Source organism: Festucalex cinctus, chromosome 16 (assembly GCF_051991245.1).
Source record: "Festucalex cinctus isolate MCC-2025b chromosome 16, RoL_Fcin_1.0, whole genome shotgun sequence".
Lineage (NCBI taxonomy): Eukaryota > Metazoa > Chordata > Actinopteri > Syngnathiformes > Syngnathidae > Festucalex > Festucalex cinctus.
In genome coordinates, this window is record NC_135426.1 from 3,210,001 (window position 1) to 3,228,057 (window position 18,057).

The following is an 18,057-nucleotide window of genomic DNA, read 5'->3' on the forward strand; positions in this document are numbered from 1 at the left end:
TTAATTAATTGTACTAATTATCTCTTGATAATCAACTATTGAATGGCGATGCACATTTTTAGTTTGCGTCTGACTGGTCAAATTCAGATCAAAGCATCAAATTCCATGTGAAACTTGTTGCATGTCTTTGTGATATGCATATTGCATGGGCCAATAGCATGATATTGATATTTTTCAATATATTGTGCAGCCCTAGTAGTGAGTTGAGGTCCTAATATGTTGGCCCATTTCTTTATCTTATGTTATGGTAAGGTGATGGTTATTCAAAGGATACTTGACTCCTTGAGCAGTAAAATGTTCATATTTTGTCTATAATTAATGTGGTAATTTCATTATTTTTCATGTACAATGTCTTTTTTTTTGTACTTGCTGCCACCGATAAACGTGGGAACACTTTATTCTTTCAAGTTTGCAACAAAACAAGTTAGATTCTTCTTCTACTCTCTGTACATGAACCACACTGCCCCTAATAGGCCAAAGTGGGCACAACATGAACTGACTTTATGTGTTGTTTTATTGCTGTTATTTGAATTCTTACAAATGTATTTTCTGGTTATTTTGTTAAAGAGATACTTGACTCGTTGAGACATATTCAGCAGTAAAAAGTTCATATTTTGTCTATAATTAATGTGGTAACTTGATTATTTTTCACGTAAAATGAATACCTTAAAAAAGTATTTTTCCTACTTTCTGTCGACTGAAGATGACATCACTTGTGCTGAGGAAGTAGGTAATGATCAATCATGGCTCAGTTTACTGACCAAACCCAGAAAACGGGTGATCCATCACTGGTAGTTACCTACTTCCTCAGCACAGGTGATGTCGTCATCAGTCGACAGCAAGTAGAAAATTTACTTTTTAAAAGTGTTAATTGTGCATGAAAAATAATGAAGTTATCAAATTCATTTTGGACAAAATATTCACATTTCACTGCTGAAAATTGTTCAGTGAGTCAAGTATCCCTTTAATATTTTGTCCAGAATGAATTTGATACCTTTAAAAAGTCCAGTTTTTGTTAAGTGATGTACATTATCATCGTCTTCATTAGTCGACGAAAATTATTAGTTATTGTTCATTAACTCATTTGCTCCCAAAAACGTATGAAAACGTTCTATTTTAAATATTGCCATGCTCCCTAATACGTATTTATACCTTTTTTTCACGTTTTTCTATGCTAGAGTATATAGAAGGCTTTGATGCAGCCTCTGAACTGAAGAGAATGCTTGAAGCAATGGTAGTTACTACAAAAACGGCCAGCAGGCGGCAGCAGAGTACAACAGATCAACCAGGGACATGTTGCAACAAAGTTGTTTTCCCCACCGTTTGAAACAGATTTGTGAATAATGATGAAACTTAGCTATATTCTAATGCTAATTGCTGCAAAACGGAAACTGATAGAAATATACTTTGATGGAAGAAGAGACTCTAATCTTTCTTTTGGTAGGTTCCATGTTTGGATAGCAATAGAACACAATATTCTGTGGGCCTTGCAAAATCCAGTTAAAATGGCTGGGAGTGAATGAGTTGATGAGGGTTTTAGTCTAGTCTAGTTTTAGTCCGGTGAAAAATGTGTGTTGACGAAATGATTCATGTTTAGATGTCGTTGACGAAATGAACACTTGTGGAGTGTAGTCATCCTGGGATGCATTTGCATATTTTTGGATATTATTACTTTGTGGCTGTATTCTAAACCACAACTCATTAGCCACAACATTAAAACCAGATTTTCAGTGCGTTTGTTCGGAGCTGAAAGCAAGCGAGAGAGAGAGCGGGAAGGACGAACGAGGGGATGTGTGTGGAGATGAAGGAACGCAGGAAAGACGTGTCGGGACTGGAGATGACGCCGGCCGATGTGCAGCTGACGGAGGCTGCAGAAGTGATTTGTTTGCACGGCCCCACATCACTCGCTTCCCCCCTCGAGTCGTCTGCACACTAGCGTGGGGCGGCTCGGAATTACAATTGTAGGGTAAAAAACAAAACAAAACAAAAAACACGAGGAACGGCCGCGTAAGGCTTTGAATTAGCTCCCGGAACCAAACAAAAAAAAGCAGTGCGGCCTTTTAAACATTTAAGAGCGATTCTTGGCTGCCGTGGTCTTAATTACGGCGAAGTATCTGTGCCTTGTTGTTGATTGGGAGCGAGCGAGCGAGCGCGTGTGGCACTTGGAGGGATGATGGAGAGGCTATCTTAGCACCAATGCGAGCATTAGATATAGATTACAGGGAATTATGAAAGATAGCTTTTGGGAGAAAAAAAACCCAACAAACTCTTTTTCAGGCTTTGTTGAGACAATACGTAATTTTTGAGCTGGGGTTTAGTTTCCGTTCCCGAATTGGTTTTAATAAGCGAAGGAGGGGCAAATATCACACAGATGGTGAGAAGATGGGCAGATGTCGTCTAAAATCCGGAGAGTCCTATTGTTGGATTGTTGCCTGCCTGTGTTTCCTTGTTTCCTCAACATTCCAGGAATGGAAATTGGAGGGACGGGAAGACTTGTCATGCAGAAATAAGAATCCATTTTGTTCATACAATCCCAGTAGACGGTGTTCCCGTCTCTCTCTCTGATAGTTTAGTGCCGGTTCATGACCTCTCCTAGTAAGAAATGTAGAAAGAAGAAACCCGTCCCGTTCTTCCCGTTTGACATCTTCCAACATCTGTCGTACGTTTCTTCTGCTGGTCTTCATGATATCTGTGTTGGATTACACCCTCCCCACTCCACGATCCGGAGCGGGTATCCGGTGACAGTAATCCACGTCGCTAATCCGCGTCTTGATGTAAACACCCAACGACGTTACGGCTCGATCCTCGCCACCGCCGCCACCTCCTCCTCTGCCGCGACTGTCTTCCTGCGAGGGTGTGAGTGCGCCATCTGCTCAGGGTGTTAGTTTAGCCCCGTGTCAGGCCTGATCGCTCAATCTTTATTTATTTCCCCGTGCGGATGGATGGAAGGGTAGCTAGCAGGATTAGTTCAAGGGTGCAGCTTCATTTCATTGATGATGGTGACTATTCATCATCAGATGAAGTTTGTGTTTGATGATGTCCAGGTTGGAGTTTACAGTTTAAAATGGGGAATGGGCTTTTCTACCTCAGGTACTCAGTGCGCTTGAATCATCTCCTCATTTTACAACTGGGGGTTCACTACCTTGCTCAAAGACACTTGGACATGGTCACAAGGTCTGAAGATGGAACCCACAATCTTGCGGTGGGACGACGACCATGCCGCCGTTGAGCCATGCCACGGCGCATCTAGCATCCCTTACATCCATCCAAGAGCGGTGGTTTTACGAATAATTAGCATTTTCTGCATGCAAGGAACGCACATCGTAATTGGACGATCGTGTCAAAACGACACAGATCAAATTACTGATATAATGATGCAAAATTTTGTTTTTCCTTTCCTCCTAATCCTCTCGATTCATAATTACTCTCATTGTCACTCACTCACACTCTCTTAATCCCATTCGCTTCTTGTGTTCTAACTTTTAAGATTTTTACCGAAGATGCTATCTTCATTTGCACGTCCTCATTTTTTTTATTTTTTTTTTGCACTTAACATGCTTTATTCTTTGAATAGAAATAGATTATTTTGTCAGGCTCTTGCTTTTGAACGCCATCGCCTCCTAATTGTCACGTCTCGCCCCGACCCTCCACTTACGCCATCATCATCAGCGCTACAGCTAAAAGGGGCTCCTGACAGATCCATAAAAGATTGTCTAAATGCTCTCGGAAAATGGGCCAATTTGGAGCAAGTTGAATTTAGATTTTTCCAAATGGTTGCTTGTGACTTTTTACAGGCAAGAACTGAATCTCGAAATTAGTCAAATTTGTGCCATACATCACTTTGTCTAAGAAATCCCACTAAAACCAACTGAACAAACCACATCTACAGTTAAGCTTGACCTCGGGAGTGCAGTAGAGTTCAAGGTGCGAACATTAGTATTAGCATTAGCATGCTAACATTAGCATTAGCATGCTAACATTAGCATTAACATTTGCATGTTAACAGCATTAGCGTTAGCATGCAACCTTGGCATTAGCATTAGCACGTTAATCTACCAGTAGCATTAGCGTGCTAAGCTAACATGCTAAGCTAAAATTAGCATTAGCTTGCTAAGCTAACTTGATAGGTGAAAGTGCAACCTCGACATCTTGCACTTTAATATCTCCCTTTGTTCAGTCTTCTATTCATAGCCACTGCTTAGAGATAGCAAGGGAGGGAGTGCTTTGTTGTGGCCTCTTGAGGGAGGAGAGGGAGCAGCGTTGCAGTTCCACATCTAGATTATTATCGGAAGTTGGCACACTCGTAAGCCAAGGTACCACTGTGTCTTGGAATCGCTTCATATCATTGGAATCATTTGGTTTCGGGGTGTGGAAGGCAAAATGTCCTATGGGGCCACACATAATACACATACCCGAAAACCACTACTGATTATTGTCTAAATCCTCTTCTCGTCGCCTCCCAAGGGATTTAGGATCAATAACTGCACAGTTACCTCGCGCTGAAGCTCGTTGGTCGGTCATCTTTTGATCTGTCGTGCAAAACGTAGGCTGCTCAGGTTGATTATTATGCCTGCCTGGATGCCGCACAGATGATTGCCAACTTCCCACCAGGGAGAACTAACGAGCAGGTGACATCCACAAGGGAGAGCCGTGTTTACAGGAAGTGGCTGCTATTTCCTAGGGTAGTCTTCCCTTCCAAATTGCATGCAGAAAATGATTGTTTGGAGTGACCTCGCGACATATCGGTAGGCTTATTTCTGCAAGCGCTAGCATTTTCCCGCCGCAATTATTGCTCCCCTTTGTGCTAGTTTGTAAAAGACAAAGCGAAGGTGCTGCACAGTGTGCAGAGTCAGCAGGTGATGTGCCCTATTGGGAGGCAGCAGAGAAATGGCCAAAGGTTGCAAATTGCTACTCTGAAGGGAGAATCAATTAGGTGTACAGAGGCAACAAGGTGGCGCACGTTGATGACCTCCTCTGAGATGACTCCTCATCTTCGCTGCTTGATCCATACATTGATTCTTTGGGCTAAATTTGTGCCACTTCTCACTGTGTTCTTGTTGCCTTCTAGGTGCATGATGCCCTCCATCTTGAAAGAGGCTTGATCCTGATCCATCCCCTCTCCTCGCAGCCCCCACCCCTCGGCACCGTCATGACGTCCCACGCCAGGACACGGACCTGCTTCTTTCTATGCTGCTTCCTTTCCACGTTGGCGCCGCTCGCCACGTCAAATACGGCGGCGAGAGCGCCGGAGTCGGGTTCCCAAGTGATCACGGCGTCTCTCGAGGAGGACGAGTACGCGTCGTTTCACGCCGAGAACCCCGAATGGACATTCAACCATTTGGCGGTGGACTATCGCAACGGCAACGTTTACTTGGGAGCGGTCAATCGTATCTATAAACTGTCGCCGGGCTTGGAGGTGCAGGTGTCACATGAGACCGGCCCGGATGAGGACAACCGCAAGTGCTACCCACCGCGGATCGTGCAGCCTTGCAGCGAGCCGCTGACGCTCACCAACAATGTCAACAAGATGCTGCTGATGGACTACCGGGAAAACCGGCTGCTGGCGTGCGGCAGCCTCTACCAGGGCATCTGCAAACTGCTGCGTCTGGATGACCTCTTCAAACTGGGAGAACCCTTCCACAAAAAGGAACACTACCTCTCCGGCGTCAACGAAAGCGGCTCGGTTTTTGGCGTCATCGTTTCCTACGGCAACGCCTCCCCGGACATGCTGTTCGTCGCCACGGCGGTGGACGGTAAACCGGAGTACTTCCCCACCATCTCCAGTCGCAAGTTGGCCAGGAATTCCGAGGAGGATGGGATGTTCGCTTACGTCTTCCACGATGAGTTTGTGGCCTCCATGATTAAGATCCCCTCAGATACCTTCACCGTCATCCCGGACTTTGACATCTATTACATTTACGGCTTTGCCAGTGGCAGCTTTGTCTACTTTCTTACGTTGCAGCCGGAAATGGGGGGCGGGCCGACCACTGGATCATCATCGGCGGGCCGGGAACAGGTCTATACCTCCAAGATAGTCCGCCTTTGTAAAGCCGACACCGCCTTCAACTCGTACGTGGAGGTGCCGATCGGATGCGTCAGCGGCAACGTGGAGTACCGGCTGCTGGAGGCGGCCTACCTCTCCAAAGCGGGCGCCAACCTGGCCCACTCACTGGACGTGGCGCCGGATGACGACGTCCTGTTCGCCGTCTTCTCCAAGGGCCAGAAGCGGCGGCCGCAGCAGGAGTCCCAGGACTCGGCCCTGTGCGTCTTCTCGCTGCGCAAAATCAACGAGAGGATCAAGGACAGGCTGCAGTCGTGCTACAAGGGCGAGGGTACCCTGGACCTGGCCTGGCTTAAGGTCAAAGACATCCCCTGCAGCAGCGCGGTGAGTTACTTGCTTGGACGTACGACACACTTTGTTGACTTCTTGCTGTTTATTTCAGGCGAGCACAGGTAAGCGTGATGCAAATGCTCGTCTCATTATGGCTGAGATGAAGTATGGGAGGGTAGGGGGGGATTGATGAGTGGCCTTTTCTTGGGTGGGTTCGGGTTCTGTCTCATTATGATGTGATGTTTACTATTCACTCAGCCTTTTGAAACAATGCAGCCAAATGCTGGGCCAAATTACCATAATTCACTCGCCCTGTAACAACATTACAGATTCAGTGATTCAGTTCACACACAAACATGTACACCCCCACACATGCACACACACCCACACACACGTTTCTTTGTATCATTGGGGGGACTTGTCATTGACATAATGCCTTTCCCTAACCTAATATCAAAAGTGATTGCCTAGCCCCATTCCTTACCCTAACCTAACCTCAAACTAGCGTTGTTCCGATACCGATACTGGTATCGGCAGAGGCGCCGATACTACATTAAAACAGTGGTATTGGTATCGGTGACTACTCACAAGTAACATGCCGATACCATTAATTAACCAAATTAACCAACGCCAATATAGGATTTTGGATGCAGCATCTTGTGTCTTGCTCGTGCACGACATTCACTGATATGTGACATGCTCACTTCATGCCGATCTAAGATAATCTATTGGCCCTTGAATGCTCTGAACCAATGGCAGGACAGCTTTTTCATGTTGAGGAAAAAAAAACAAAAAACTTAAGTATCGGTATGATATCGGTATCGGCTGATACTGCAAAGCTGGGTATCGAAATCGGTATCGGGGGCCAAAAAACGGTATCGGAACAACACTACCTAAAACATAACCCAATTCAAACCTAAACTCTAAAACCAAGTCTTGACCCACAAAAAGAGTTCTGAACTTGTGTGGACCACCAAAATGTCCCCACAATTTCAAGTCTTTCGTACTTTCCCTAACCCTTTCCCAAACCTCAACCATCCAAAATGATTGCCAAGCCCCATTCCTAATCCTAACCTCAACCACAACCCAATTCAAAGCTAAACTCTAAAACTAAGTCTTTTCCCTCAAAAAGAGGTCTGAACTTGTGGGGACCACCAAAATGTCCCCACAATTTCAAGTCCTTTCGTACTTTCCCTAAACCTTTCCCTAACCTCAACCATCCAAAATATTTCCTACCCCCATTCCTTACCCTAACCTCAACCATAACCCAATTCAAACCTAAACCCTAAAACCGAGCCTTGACCCTCAAAAAGAGGTCTGAACTTGTGGGGACACCAAAATGTCCCCACAATTTCAAGTCCTTTCGTACTTTCCCTAACTCAACCATCCAAACTGATTGCAAAGCCCCATTCCTAACCTCAACCACAACCCAATTCAAAGCTAAACTCTAAAACCACGTCTTGTCCCTTAAAAGAGGTCTAAACTTGTGTGGACCACCAAAAATGTCCCCACGATTTCAAGTCGGTCCCCACAATGGTAGTTAAACCTCTAAAAACGCACGTGTATGGGCCCCACAAAGTAGCAAAGACAAAGACATGTAAAGAAAGCAGGGTTAAATTGGATGCCGAGGGGCCTATTCACTAAAGGTTTGCGACGCCTTTGCACCGCGCTAACCGGCAAAAATGGAGCAATTAGGGAGCGCCTAATTCACTAAACACGCGCAGATGGGGAAATCCGTCACTAAGTGCTCTGCCGAATAGATTGCGTAACGGTGCGCGTATGTAAATGATGTAATTTGCATACATTTGACGCAAAATATGCCCACCCCAATGCAAATGAGACTCATTGATATACAGCATCTAATTCACTAACGCCAGCGCAAATAGCAACACCGCGTTTGCGTGATGCAAATAACGTTTTTGGAAAGCATGTATTAACCTGACGCACCTCGATCTCAGGCAGGGCATGCCATTTGCCGCACAACATGCGCGGCTGATCACGCAGAGAGGAGAGAAAGAGAGAGAGAAAAAGAGAGCGAGGGGGAAATATTTCCGTGTTAGTTTAAGACACATCGCGTAACCCGGGCTGATCGGCAATAGCGGGGAGGCATTTTACGATCATTTTTACGTGCCAGATGCATACTGTACAGCCACGCCAACCTCTGAAAAAATATTTTTAAAACACGATCGCACCAATAATTTGTACTTTATGAATGAATGACGTCGTTGTCGTCCTCCCTGCTCTGTACAGCTTAATGGCGCTCTAAACGCTTACTCTCGGTCCAACCACGCTTTCTGATAATGTCATCTTTCTCGCAACTGTTACTATAACAACCATGTTGTTGGCGCAAATCCGTTGCCATGTGTGGTAAATCAGGTGCAAATTTGCTCCAAGCTGTCTGTTTTGTGGGCGTGTTTGCGCCGGTATATAATTAGAGCAATATCCTTAGTGAATAGGTTGGTAACTGGGCGCAGACTGCGTCTGCAGTTGTGGTGCAATATTTCGCGCTATTACCGGACGCAGCGCTTTCTTAGTGAATATGCCCCTGAGTGTTTTGACTGCTTTCAAAAGCCCAAACAATCTTATTTCTTTTCCTTGCTTAATAAAAGCGGCCAACCCTAAGAAAGAGAAAATTACCTTTTTGTCCATTTGCATTTGTTTGCTTTCTAAAGCAGCCCCATGCTTAGTGAACCACTAGTGGATAAAGATATCAGTAAAGGTGCCCCAAATGGCTTCTGACAATCTTCTTACTATATACAGTGCAAACCTGCTGTGAAAGCATACGCCGATGCTTTATAAAAAGAACGGTTTCATGACATACTGATCAACAAAGAGACGGGAAGTAATTGGCCTTAACCTTTACAAGCTGAATAGTAGCACATAAAAAGCTGGAATAAAAGCACTAGTAGAAAAAGTGGCAATTTGACACAGTCCTTCATTCAGTAGGCGGACCGACAGCAATTCCCACACGCGCTTACAATCGTCAATAAACGTATCTTGTACGCTCAAGGTCATATTTCTGGATGCAGCCGGTCTGCCAAGCGCTTTGCCGTTGACTCTCTGAGGATTTGACCCTTTCGTGTGTCGGCTTCAACGTAAATCTGGGAGTACGTCTTTGGCTTGTGGGCGCACGTGCCGGACCGCCGTCGCCTGCCCGCTCCAGGGCAGGATAAATTACACCCGCAGCCGGCGGAGCTGTCAGTGGGGAGGGGAAGTGTATGGGTGTGTGTGTGTGTGTGTGTGTGTGTGTGTGTGTGTGTGTGTGTGTGTGTGTGCAAGGGCACACGCTGGGGTTAGCGCTAGCATGGAATGCTGCTATTTCACCACAAGCCAAGTTATCATTGCTGCCAACGCGTGAATTATGCTGCATTGGAGGATGGTGGGAAGTCGGATATATACGAGTTGTTTTTCCCAGTTCAGACCTAAAAGCGTTCGAGGCAAAAGTAAACAACCAACATGGCAGTGGTAAATTGTTTTTTAATTTAGTTCTTAAAACTCATTTTTGACCACCAGCAAACTTACCTTCTCGTAATTTTGCTTCATTTATTGTTATGATCTTATTTCATAAGCATTCCATACAGTTCAGTAGTTGACCGTATCATTTCATGCCGGGAGATAGCAGCATACTGTCACGTACGTTGCGTTACGTCAAGTTATGTCCAATATTTATGAATGAAGAAAGCTATCTAGTTTTATACTCAGCTAAATGGTTTTACCATTTCAAACGGGTCGCCATTTTAGTATGACGTACTTGTAGTCCGTCGGTGAAGTTTTCCGACTTCACAAGTGGAACTTCCGAGTTGAAGGGGGCGTTCCCGTACACACTTCCTGGTTTGAAAAATCCGACTTCCGACCATCCTCGAATGCCGCATTAGACCCTGCTGAAGAAGTGACGGTGGTGGACACAGCGGGAGATAAATCACACACGCGCTTTTCACGTGAAGCCAGGAGGCTGCAAGAAATGAAATGAATCAACATTTCCATGTAATAGTTCACAAGTAAAATAGCTAAATAAATAAATAAATGAATCAATAAATTAGTACTTAATACTGATAGTATCAGTATCAGCATCAGTATTTCTATACTCAACAAAAATATAAACACTTCTGTTTTTGCTCCCATTTTTTACGAGATGTTCTTTCATATACACAATATCATAATTTCTCTCAAATATTGTTCATAAATCATTCTAAATCTGTGACAGTGAGCACTTCTCCCTTGCCGAGATAATCCGTCCCACCTCACAAATGTGCCATAAGAAGATGCTGATTAGACACCATCATTAGTGCACAGGTATTTAGTATAAGCCCACTCTAAAGGTGCAGTTTTGTTTTTTCAGGAAGGGGGTGGGGCTTTTTTTTTTTTTTTCCACAAAACTGCACCTTTCAGAGTGGCCTTATACTGTGGGCAGTCTAAGGCACACTTGTGCACTAATCTAAGAGTTGTCACACCTGTGAGGTGGAATGGATTATCTCGGCAAAGGAGAAGTGCTCACTATCACAGGCTTAGACTGGTTTGTGAACAATATTTGAGAGAAATTGTGATATTGTGTATGTGGAAGAAGTATTAGATCTTTGAGTTCATCTCATTAAAAATGGGAGTAAAAACAGAAGCGTAGCATTTCTATTTTTGTTGAGTATAGTAACTAGGACCTAGTTGGAAGTTAAAGACAAGACCAATGTGCCGCACTGTTTGTCCAGCAGCAATTTGACTCAGGACTGCTTGCTGAAGTTGGTTGAAGGTGAGTAGTGTTCCAAGAACATTTCTGAGCAAAGACTTTTCAAACTCCCTCTTGGCAAATGAGTGCCTCAAAGCAGCCTGCGAATGCAAATTGATGCTCGCCCCTCAACATTAAAAGCAATCTGCATCCAAATGTTTGTCATAAAGCAAGACGGACGACTCGTGTTTATAAATCGTCCCTCGGCCGACCATCTGACGGCATCGGGGTATGTTTTCATTCCTTCACCCGCCGCCTCGTGATTAGATGGCGCAAGTTGCCCGCCGGATTGCGGCGCTATTAAGTTCCGTTGTCCGCACTGTTTACCTTGATTTATGCTGCCTTCACGTGGTATCGTAATTATGGTAAATACCACATGTCGAGTAGAAAACTGCACATGAACGCCCCCTCATGTTGTGAGTTTCTGAGTTGAGAGAACTTTTCAATAAATATGAACACTTCCTTTTTTTTTTTTTTTTTTTTTTTTTTTTTTTTTAAAGAGCTCAGAATTGTTCATTCGGTAGTCTTACCGATTCAACGTCTTATCATCATTGCTCTTTTTTTTGTGTGTGTGTGTGTGTATGTGTGCGTGCGTTTGCGTGTGTGCGTTTGCGTGTGTGTGCGTTTGCGTGTGTGCGTTTGCGTGCGTGCGTGCGCGTGCGCGTGCGTGTGCGTGCAAATACGTATAAATTTATACTCATTAATTCACCTAAAACCTTATAAATATCCCATTACCCTTCGCCTTAACCAGGTACTTCAGAATCTTGCCAGAGTCGTGAGCTTCAAATGGTCAGGAGACCAGAGAAAAGGTCAGAAAAAATAAAGAGAAAAGAAAGATAAATCAAAGTGAAATCCAGCACCGACCAAACACTTCCTGCCTTCCCCATGGTTACAAAATCAAAGTCTTACGCCAACCCCGGAAGCCTCTAAATTCCAGCAAATTAGCGAGATCTCAAGAGACCAGAGGAAAAACTAAAGAGAGGAAGGAGGGAAGGATCGATGAGGCAGAGTGAGATCCATAGAAGCCAGTACATCCAATCCATCAAAGTGAAATCCAGCACCAACCAAACCCCTCCTGCGTGGTTACAAAACCAGAGTCTTATGCCAACCCCAGAAACCTCAAACTTCCAATAAATTGAGATCTCAAGTGACCAGAGGAAAAACTAAAGAGACGAAGGAGGGAAGGATAGATAAAGCAAAGTGAGATCCACAGACACCAGCACCCACTGATTCAAGGGGCTGTGGGAGGGAGAGGCAAATTCTGTTTGAGTTTCAGTAGATGCTGGTGCGATGGATCTGGCATGCATAAGGACCACCACCAAAGAAAGAAGCCGTCAACCGCGGTCCAGCAAAGTGAGCACCGCCCCCCCCCGGAATCCCCAGGCCGCGGCAGCACCAAGGCCACCCCCAAGCCACCCGAGCGGACACCGGTCGGCGAGCCGACCCAGACGCACGACCCAGACGCCCGGAACACCTCCTGTAGGAAATGAGTAGTGTGGATCCTGACTTGTAGGGTTCCATGAATTTTCTGTAATAGGTAATAATGTTGATTTTGTCCAGTTAATAGAGTAATCTGATAAGTGAGAGAATTTAGTTATTAAGTTAAATGCTTCCCCTAGCGAGATAGCAGGTTCTTCTAAATAGAGTAATATATCATCGGCATATAGATTAATTTTATGTTCTATAGGTCGCTTGCACATGTCGTCACTTCCGCCTCGGATTTCTCGTAGTCGCCATGCTGGGTGGCCTCCATTTACGTAGCGATTCGGTCTAACACGTATCTATCACGTTTGTTTTCTGCGTTTAAAATGGTACATTGTTGCTGCATCGTTGGCTGTTCGAACAAAGCCAAGGGGGAAAATGGTCGGTCTTTTTTCAGAATTCCGAAAATAATTAGGAACCAGGGCCTGGAGACAGAGGAGTGCGGACTCCGGAGGGAAGTCGTTACTTTGGGCTCGTGTGTGCAGCGATCACTTTGTGAGCGGTAAGCTTGTTTACCTTTATTGAATGCATGAGGATTAATAACGTTTCGACCGCCCATATATGGGCAAGTTGCTTATGTTTTGGATTCATGAGCAAGCAAGTTCGGTAGTACAAGCTGGCTAGCGGACGTTAGCCGAAAGCTAACATCGAACATTTTCACCCAAGTAGTGCCAGTGCAAAGTGTTTACTGCTGAAATTGGATTGATTAGTCTTGGGCTTTTAATGCCGATAACATGTTTTTTGGTGGCAAAATGTAAACTTGGAAAAAAAAGAGACAGAAGGGGCTGATGCAAGAAAACAGACCCCCGGGGGTGATGCAAGAAAACAGACCCCCGGTAGCCTACACATCATGCTAAAGAACTTATTCACGGCCACCCTACTGCGGTAAAATAACCAGTCTTTCCATATTTTATTTGTTCATATATTTGTTTATTTTAACAGGTCGCCCTGCGCCCGTTTTTCTGTCCAATCATCCCGACTGGGCTCCAACATTAAAGTTGGGTCCCAAGTTACAACATCTATGTCTCAGCCCAGTCGGTGCCAAGATATGAACGTGCACAGGAGAGACAAGCAAAGAAAAGACGACTCGAAGTGGCAGAGATTGTTGCAGTTATGCAGCCAGATGGCTCCAGTAACCTGTAACCTCAAGTACTGCTGACATCATTGACTCTGGTATGCCACTCAGAATTCATTACATGATATATTGTATGCATGAGTGAATGTATGTGTTTATGTTTGTGTGTGTACACGCACCTTATATTTTAGAGACATTTGGAAGTGTTTATAGAAATAAGTATTTGCCTGTAGCAATGTTCATACATTAAAAAATGCAACAAAATGTGTACATTTCTTTTACACTGACAAAAAAACTATACTACTTTACTATATTAAACCTATTACTGGTACCGTATTTTTTTGTGATTTTTTATTTATTTTTTTCTTTAGGGATCTCATGCCACACCGACTTGATTGCCAATGACATGATGGAAACGAAGGCGAGCATCAAAGCATTGGAGGAGGACAACATGCGACTGTTTGTTTGGCGCTAATAAAGGCAGCGTTTATACAAATTCTATTGTTGGGTTTGTTTACAAAGCTATACATAATACAAATGACAGGATTTGACTCAATGTGCAATATGGTCCCTCTTAAAGTAATGGCATAAATCTCTATTATTTCTAAAAGCACAAAAAATGAAGTGAATAATGATTAGATGTAGTAATTTCAGGGTTAAAAATTGAACTGTTAATTAATGTAGTTTATTTTAGCACAGGTGCCTACCATCCTGAGATGACGGTATGATGTAATGTTGATGGGGTACGCAATGACTTTCATTATGCTATGTACAGAGGAAAAAGTTGCTCTCTTTTAAATTTGTTTAATGTAAGACAAGTACCAGTACTGTGTTACAGTTTTCCCAATAATCCTTGTTTCACACTTGTCACAAAACCACTGTCCTTTTGGCAGTCTAGATTGGCACACTTCAAGTGATATCATTTGATTTTACAATCTGCTGCAGCACAAAAAACTACTTTATTCCGCATCTTTGAAGTACATGAGCAAGTGGTAGGTGACAGCGGCTGAGCAGGAACACTGGAAGTCCACTGCTGATCTAGTAAATGCTCTCCCGAGCAGTTCAGGTAAGGAGGGGACTTTGGGGAAAAAAAACTCTGGCTTTTCCAGCTGGCCAAAACGAGCGATCTGGGTGGACTCGCTCAATCACACTTTGTCCACACCACAAAGTCGCAGAAGTCCGTCCAGTTAAACTCATCTGTGCCTGAATCTGAAAATATTACAAACATTGTAATGAAAATATGAAACATAGAATTAAAGAAGAAACTACAAAAAGTAAAGCCATACATACCTGGTAATAATATTGGTGTTGTCATGACAAGTGATGGGAATTGTTGCCATCCGGCACCAGACAGAAATTGGGTGTTGTGACAGCCTCCTTAACCGTGAGATCATAAGAAAAGCTGTCAGTATGCTCAGTAGTTACCAGTAGTTTTATTGTACTGGAAACTGAAACTAAAAATACGTCCTCTGAGAGTGGTTAACCTTAACCATTTAGAGTAAGTTGATTAAGTAACATGTAACTAGTGAAAGGGTAGCATTAAATTTAATTAAGCCACGGGGAGGCTGTGCATAGTTACTTTTTATTCTTATACGCTCTGCCATATTTGCCTGTTATAAAATGATTAGAAAAACCACATCAGGTAAACCCAGCTGTGCATGTAAACACAATGATAACAGGAAGCCTGAGAACAAATCAACATTTTTGTGTGCAGAATTACCAACACCATGTGGTTTACTTACGTGCAACAGCAACAGTTTCTTCTGATGCGATGTTAAAGTTTACACTCTGTATCCACCCGCTTACAAAATAATTGTAAGCCTCCAAGGATTTGTTGGCGTGTTATGGAGCATGTTGTCAACACGAGGTAGGGAAAGATGTCCAGAGATGTCACATTTGGCCAGCAAGCTTTCTCCGTCAAAAAAAAAATCACCCTTGGTCAGGACGTAATTAGGATCAATCCCGCCACACAGAGACACCTTCTGCCTGTATCGTTGTTTTTGATCTTCCGGTAAATCGTGAAAATACTGCGAAAATTACATCAGGTTGATGAGCTCTACCGTGTAACTCGCGAGTGTACCTTGTGAACCGGCGGACACCCAATATGGCGCCCGAAGGAAAAACTCCCATGATGCATTACGATGTGCAAGCGACCTATTGTCCCGGAGTGGATTCCTTGGATCCGTCTATCCTGACGTATAGCTAATGCAAGCGGCTCAATAAATATAGCAAATAATAAAGGAGACATTGGGCACCCTTGTCTTGTACCCCTTTGTAGAGTAAAACTCTGTGATGTAATCCCATTAGTAGTAACTGTAGCTTTAGGAGAATCATATAATATTGAGACCCATTGAATGAATGACTCTCCGAAGTCGAATTTATTTAAGACAGCAAAGAGGAAGGACCAGTTAACTTTATCAAAGGCTTTTTCTGCATCCAGCGAAATAACAACTGCCTTTTTATCATACCGCTGTGACATACTAATCAAGTTAAAGAGCCTCCTAATATTATTAGTAGAATGACGACCTTTAATAAAACCTGTTTGATCGCTATGAATGATTGTCGAGATTACTGTCTCTAGTCGAGATGCCAAGGCCTTAGCGATAATTTTAATATCGGTATTAATTAGTGATATCGGTCGGTAACTTGACGGGAGGGTGGGGTCTTTTTCTGGCTTTAATAAAAGTTTAATTGCTGCTATATTCATATCTTGACGTATATCACCCTTACTTTTAATTTCAGTTACTACTCTTAGAAATAATGGAGCAAACATTAACCAGAAATGTTTAAAAAATATAACCGGATAGCCGTCTGGACCAGGTGCTCTGCCATTAGGCATACTGTCTAAAGCACGATACAACTCATCTATAGTAAGCGGGGCATCTAGAATATCTTTATGTTCAGTAGATAACTGAGGTATATTTAAGCTATTTAGGAATACCTCAATATGTTCAGGGTTAGGTCTATTAATTTCTGAGTATAGATTTCGATAATAGTTATAAAAAATATGGTTAATTTCTTCTGGTGATTGTGTGCATTCACCATTTATATCTTTAATAGCCGTTATAAGAGATTTTTCCCGATTCCGTTGAAGTTGATTTGCCAGAAATTTACCTGATTTATTATTATGTTCAAAATTATTATATCTCAACTGTTGTATTATAAACTCTGTCTTTTTAGATAACATGTTATCTAACTGTATTTTTATATTCTGTAGTTCTGTCCATATTTGATTATTTGGGTTTAATGCATATTCACCCGTTAGTTGTTTAATTTTATCTTCCAGGTATTTTTCTAATTTTTGATCCTGTTTCTTTTTATAAGTTGAATATGATATAATTTTCCCTCTAATTACCGCTTTCCCTGCTTCCCAGAGAAGAGATGGAGATATATTTGGAGAGTCATTTATTTCCCAAAAATCTGCCCATTCCCTTCTAATAATTTTATCAAACTCTACGTCTTTCAGTAATGAGATGTTAAAACGCCATATCGGGGGTAGTTTAAAGGTAGAGTCAATTTGTAGAGTGAGGGAGACTGGTGCATGATCACTTATAATTATAGAATGTATTTTTATAGCAGTTTTATCAACAATAGAATTATTTGTAAGGAAAAAATCAATTCTTGAGAATGATCGGTGCACCGCAGAGAAGAAAGTAAATTCCGTCTTAGTTGGGTTTTGAAGTCTCCAGCCATCGCTGAGGCCAAAATCCTCCATATATTCATCTATTACTTCAGCGGATCGTAATCGCCTTGTATATATCGTATTATTAGAACGATCTATTAATGGGTTTAAGACCGTGTTAAAATCACCTCCAATAATAATAGTAGAATTTGTTGCTAAATCGAGTAACCGAGAGAAAAATTCATGGAAAAAATCCGGGTCATCATTATTTGGGGCATATAAATTACCAATTGTATATACTTTATTAAATATAGTTACCTGGATAATAATATATCGGCCCTCTAAATCTATTACTATATTATTTAGAGTAAAGAATAAATTCTTATGTATAAGTATAGAGACACCTCTTTTGTCTACTATTATAGGAGCCAGAGTAAACTTGACTAAAATTTTTATCTATAAATAATTTTTCTTCTGATTTTTGTAAGTAGGTTTCTTGTAGGAGACAAATATCTGCCTTAAATTTTGAGAGATGGTCTAAAATATTTATTCTTTTTGCCTGGGAGCGAGCGCCACACACATTTCAGGAGACCAGAACTAATTTCTGCATACAAGCAATATAGACTCAGTCTTATGTATACATCTATATGAGCTGCTTATTAATATTAACATATTGTAGGATAGCAAAAGAGTAATTAGGCAATTTATATAATTTATATAAAGAGAGAGATAACAAGTAGATAAGTATAATAGTGAAGAAACGAGGGGGGAGGTGAGTGTGAAGGAAATCTGTGGGGGATTCAACATAACAATACAGTAAATACAGTAAA

General features: G+C 42.6%; 1 protein-coding gene and 2 long non-coding RNA genes across 3 annotated transcripts in view; 2 read left to right on the forward strand and 1 right to left on the reverse strand.

Moving 5' to 3' along the window:
- plxna4 (plexin A4) overlaps positions 1 to 18,057 on the forward strand; it is a 279,377-nt gene that overhangs the window by 12,175 nt on the left and 249,145 nt on the right. Inside the window, exon 2 of the mRNA XM_077499885.1 lies at positions 5,069 to 6,385. Coding sequence (XP_077356011.1) covers positions 5,150 to 6,385 — 1,236 coding nt within the window. The 5' untranslated portion in view covers positions 5,069 to 5,149. The remainder of the gene's footprint in view (positions 1 to 5,068; positions 6,386 to 18,057) is intronic.
- On the reverse strand, positions 12,557 to 15,759 carry LOC144003524 (uncharacterized). The gene is made up of 3 exons (XR_013279015.1): positions 15,348 to 15,759; positions 14,896 to 14,982; positions 12,557 to 14,814 (listed from the first exon to the last, which is right to left on the reverse strand). It is a non-coding gene; the product is annotated as an uncharacterized LOC144003524 (long non-coding RNA).
- LOC144003521 (uncharacterized) lies at positions 12,575 to 15,757 on the forward strand. The gene is made up of 3 exons (XR_013279008.1): positions 12,575 to 13,032; positions 13,473 to 13,703; positions 13,977 to 15,757. It is a non-coding gene; the product is annotated as an uncharacterized LOC144003521 (long non-coding RNA).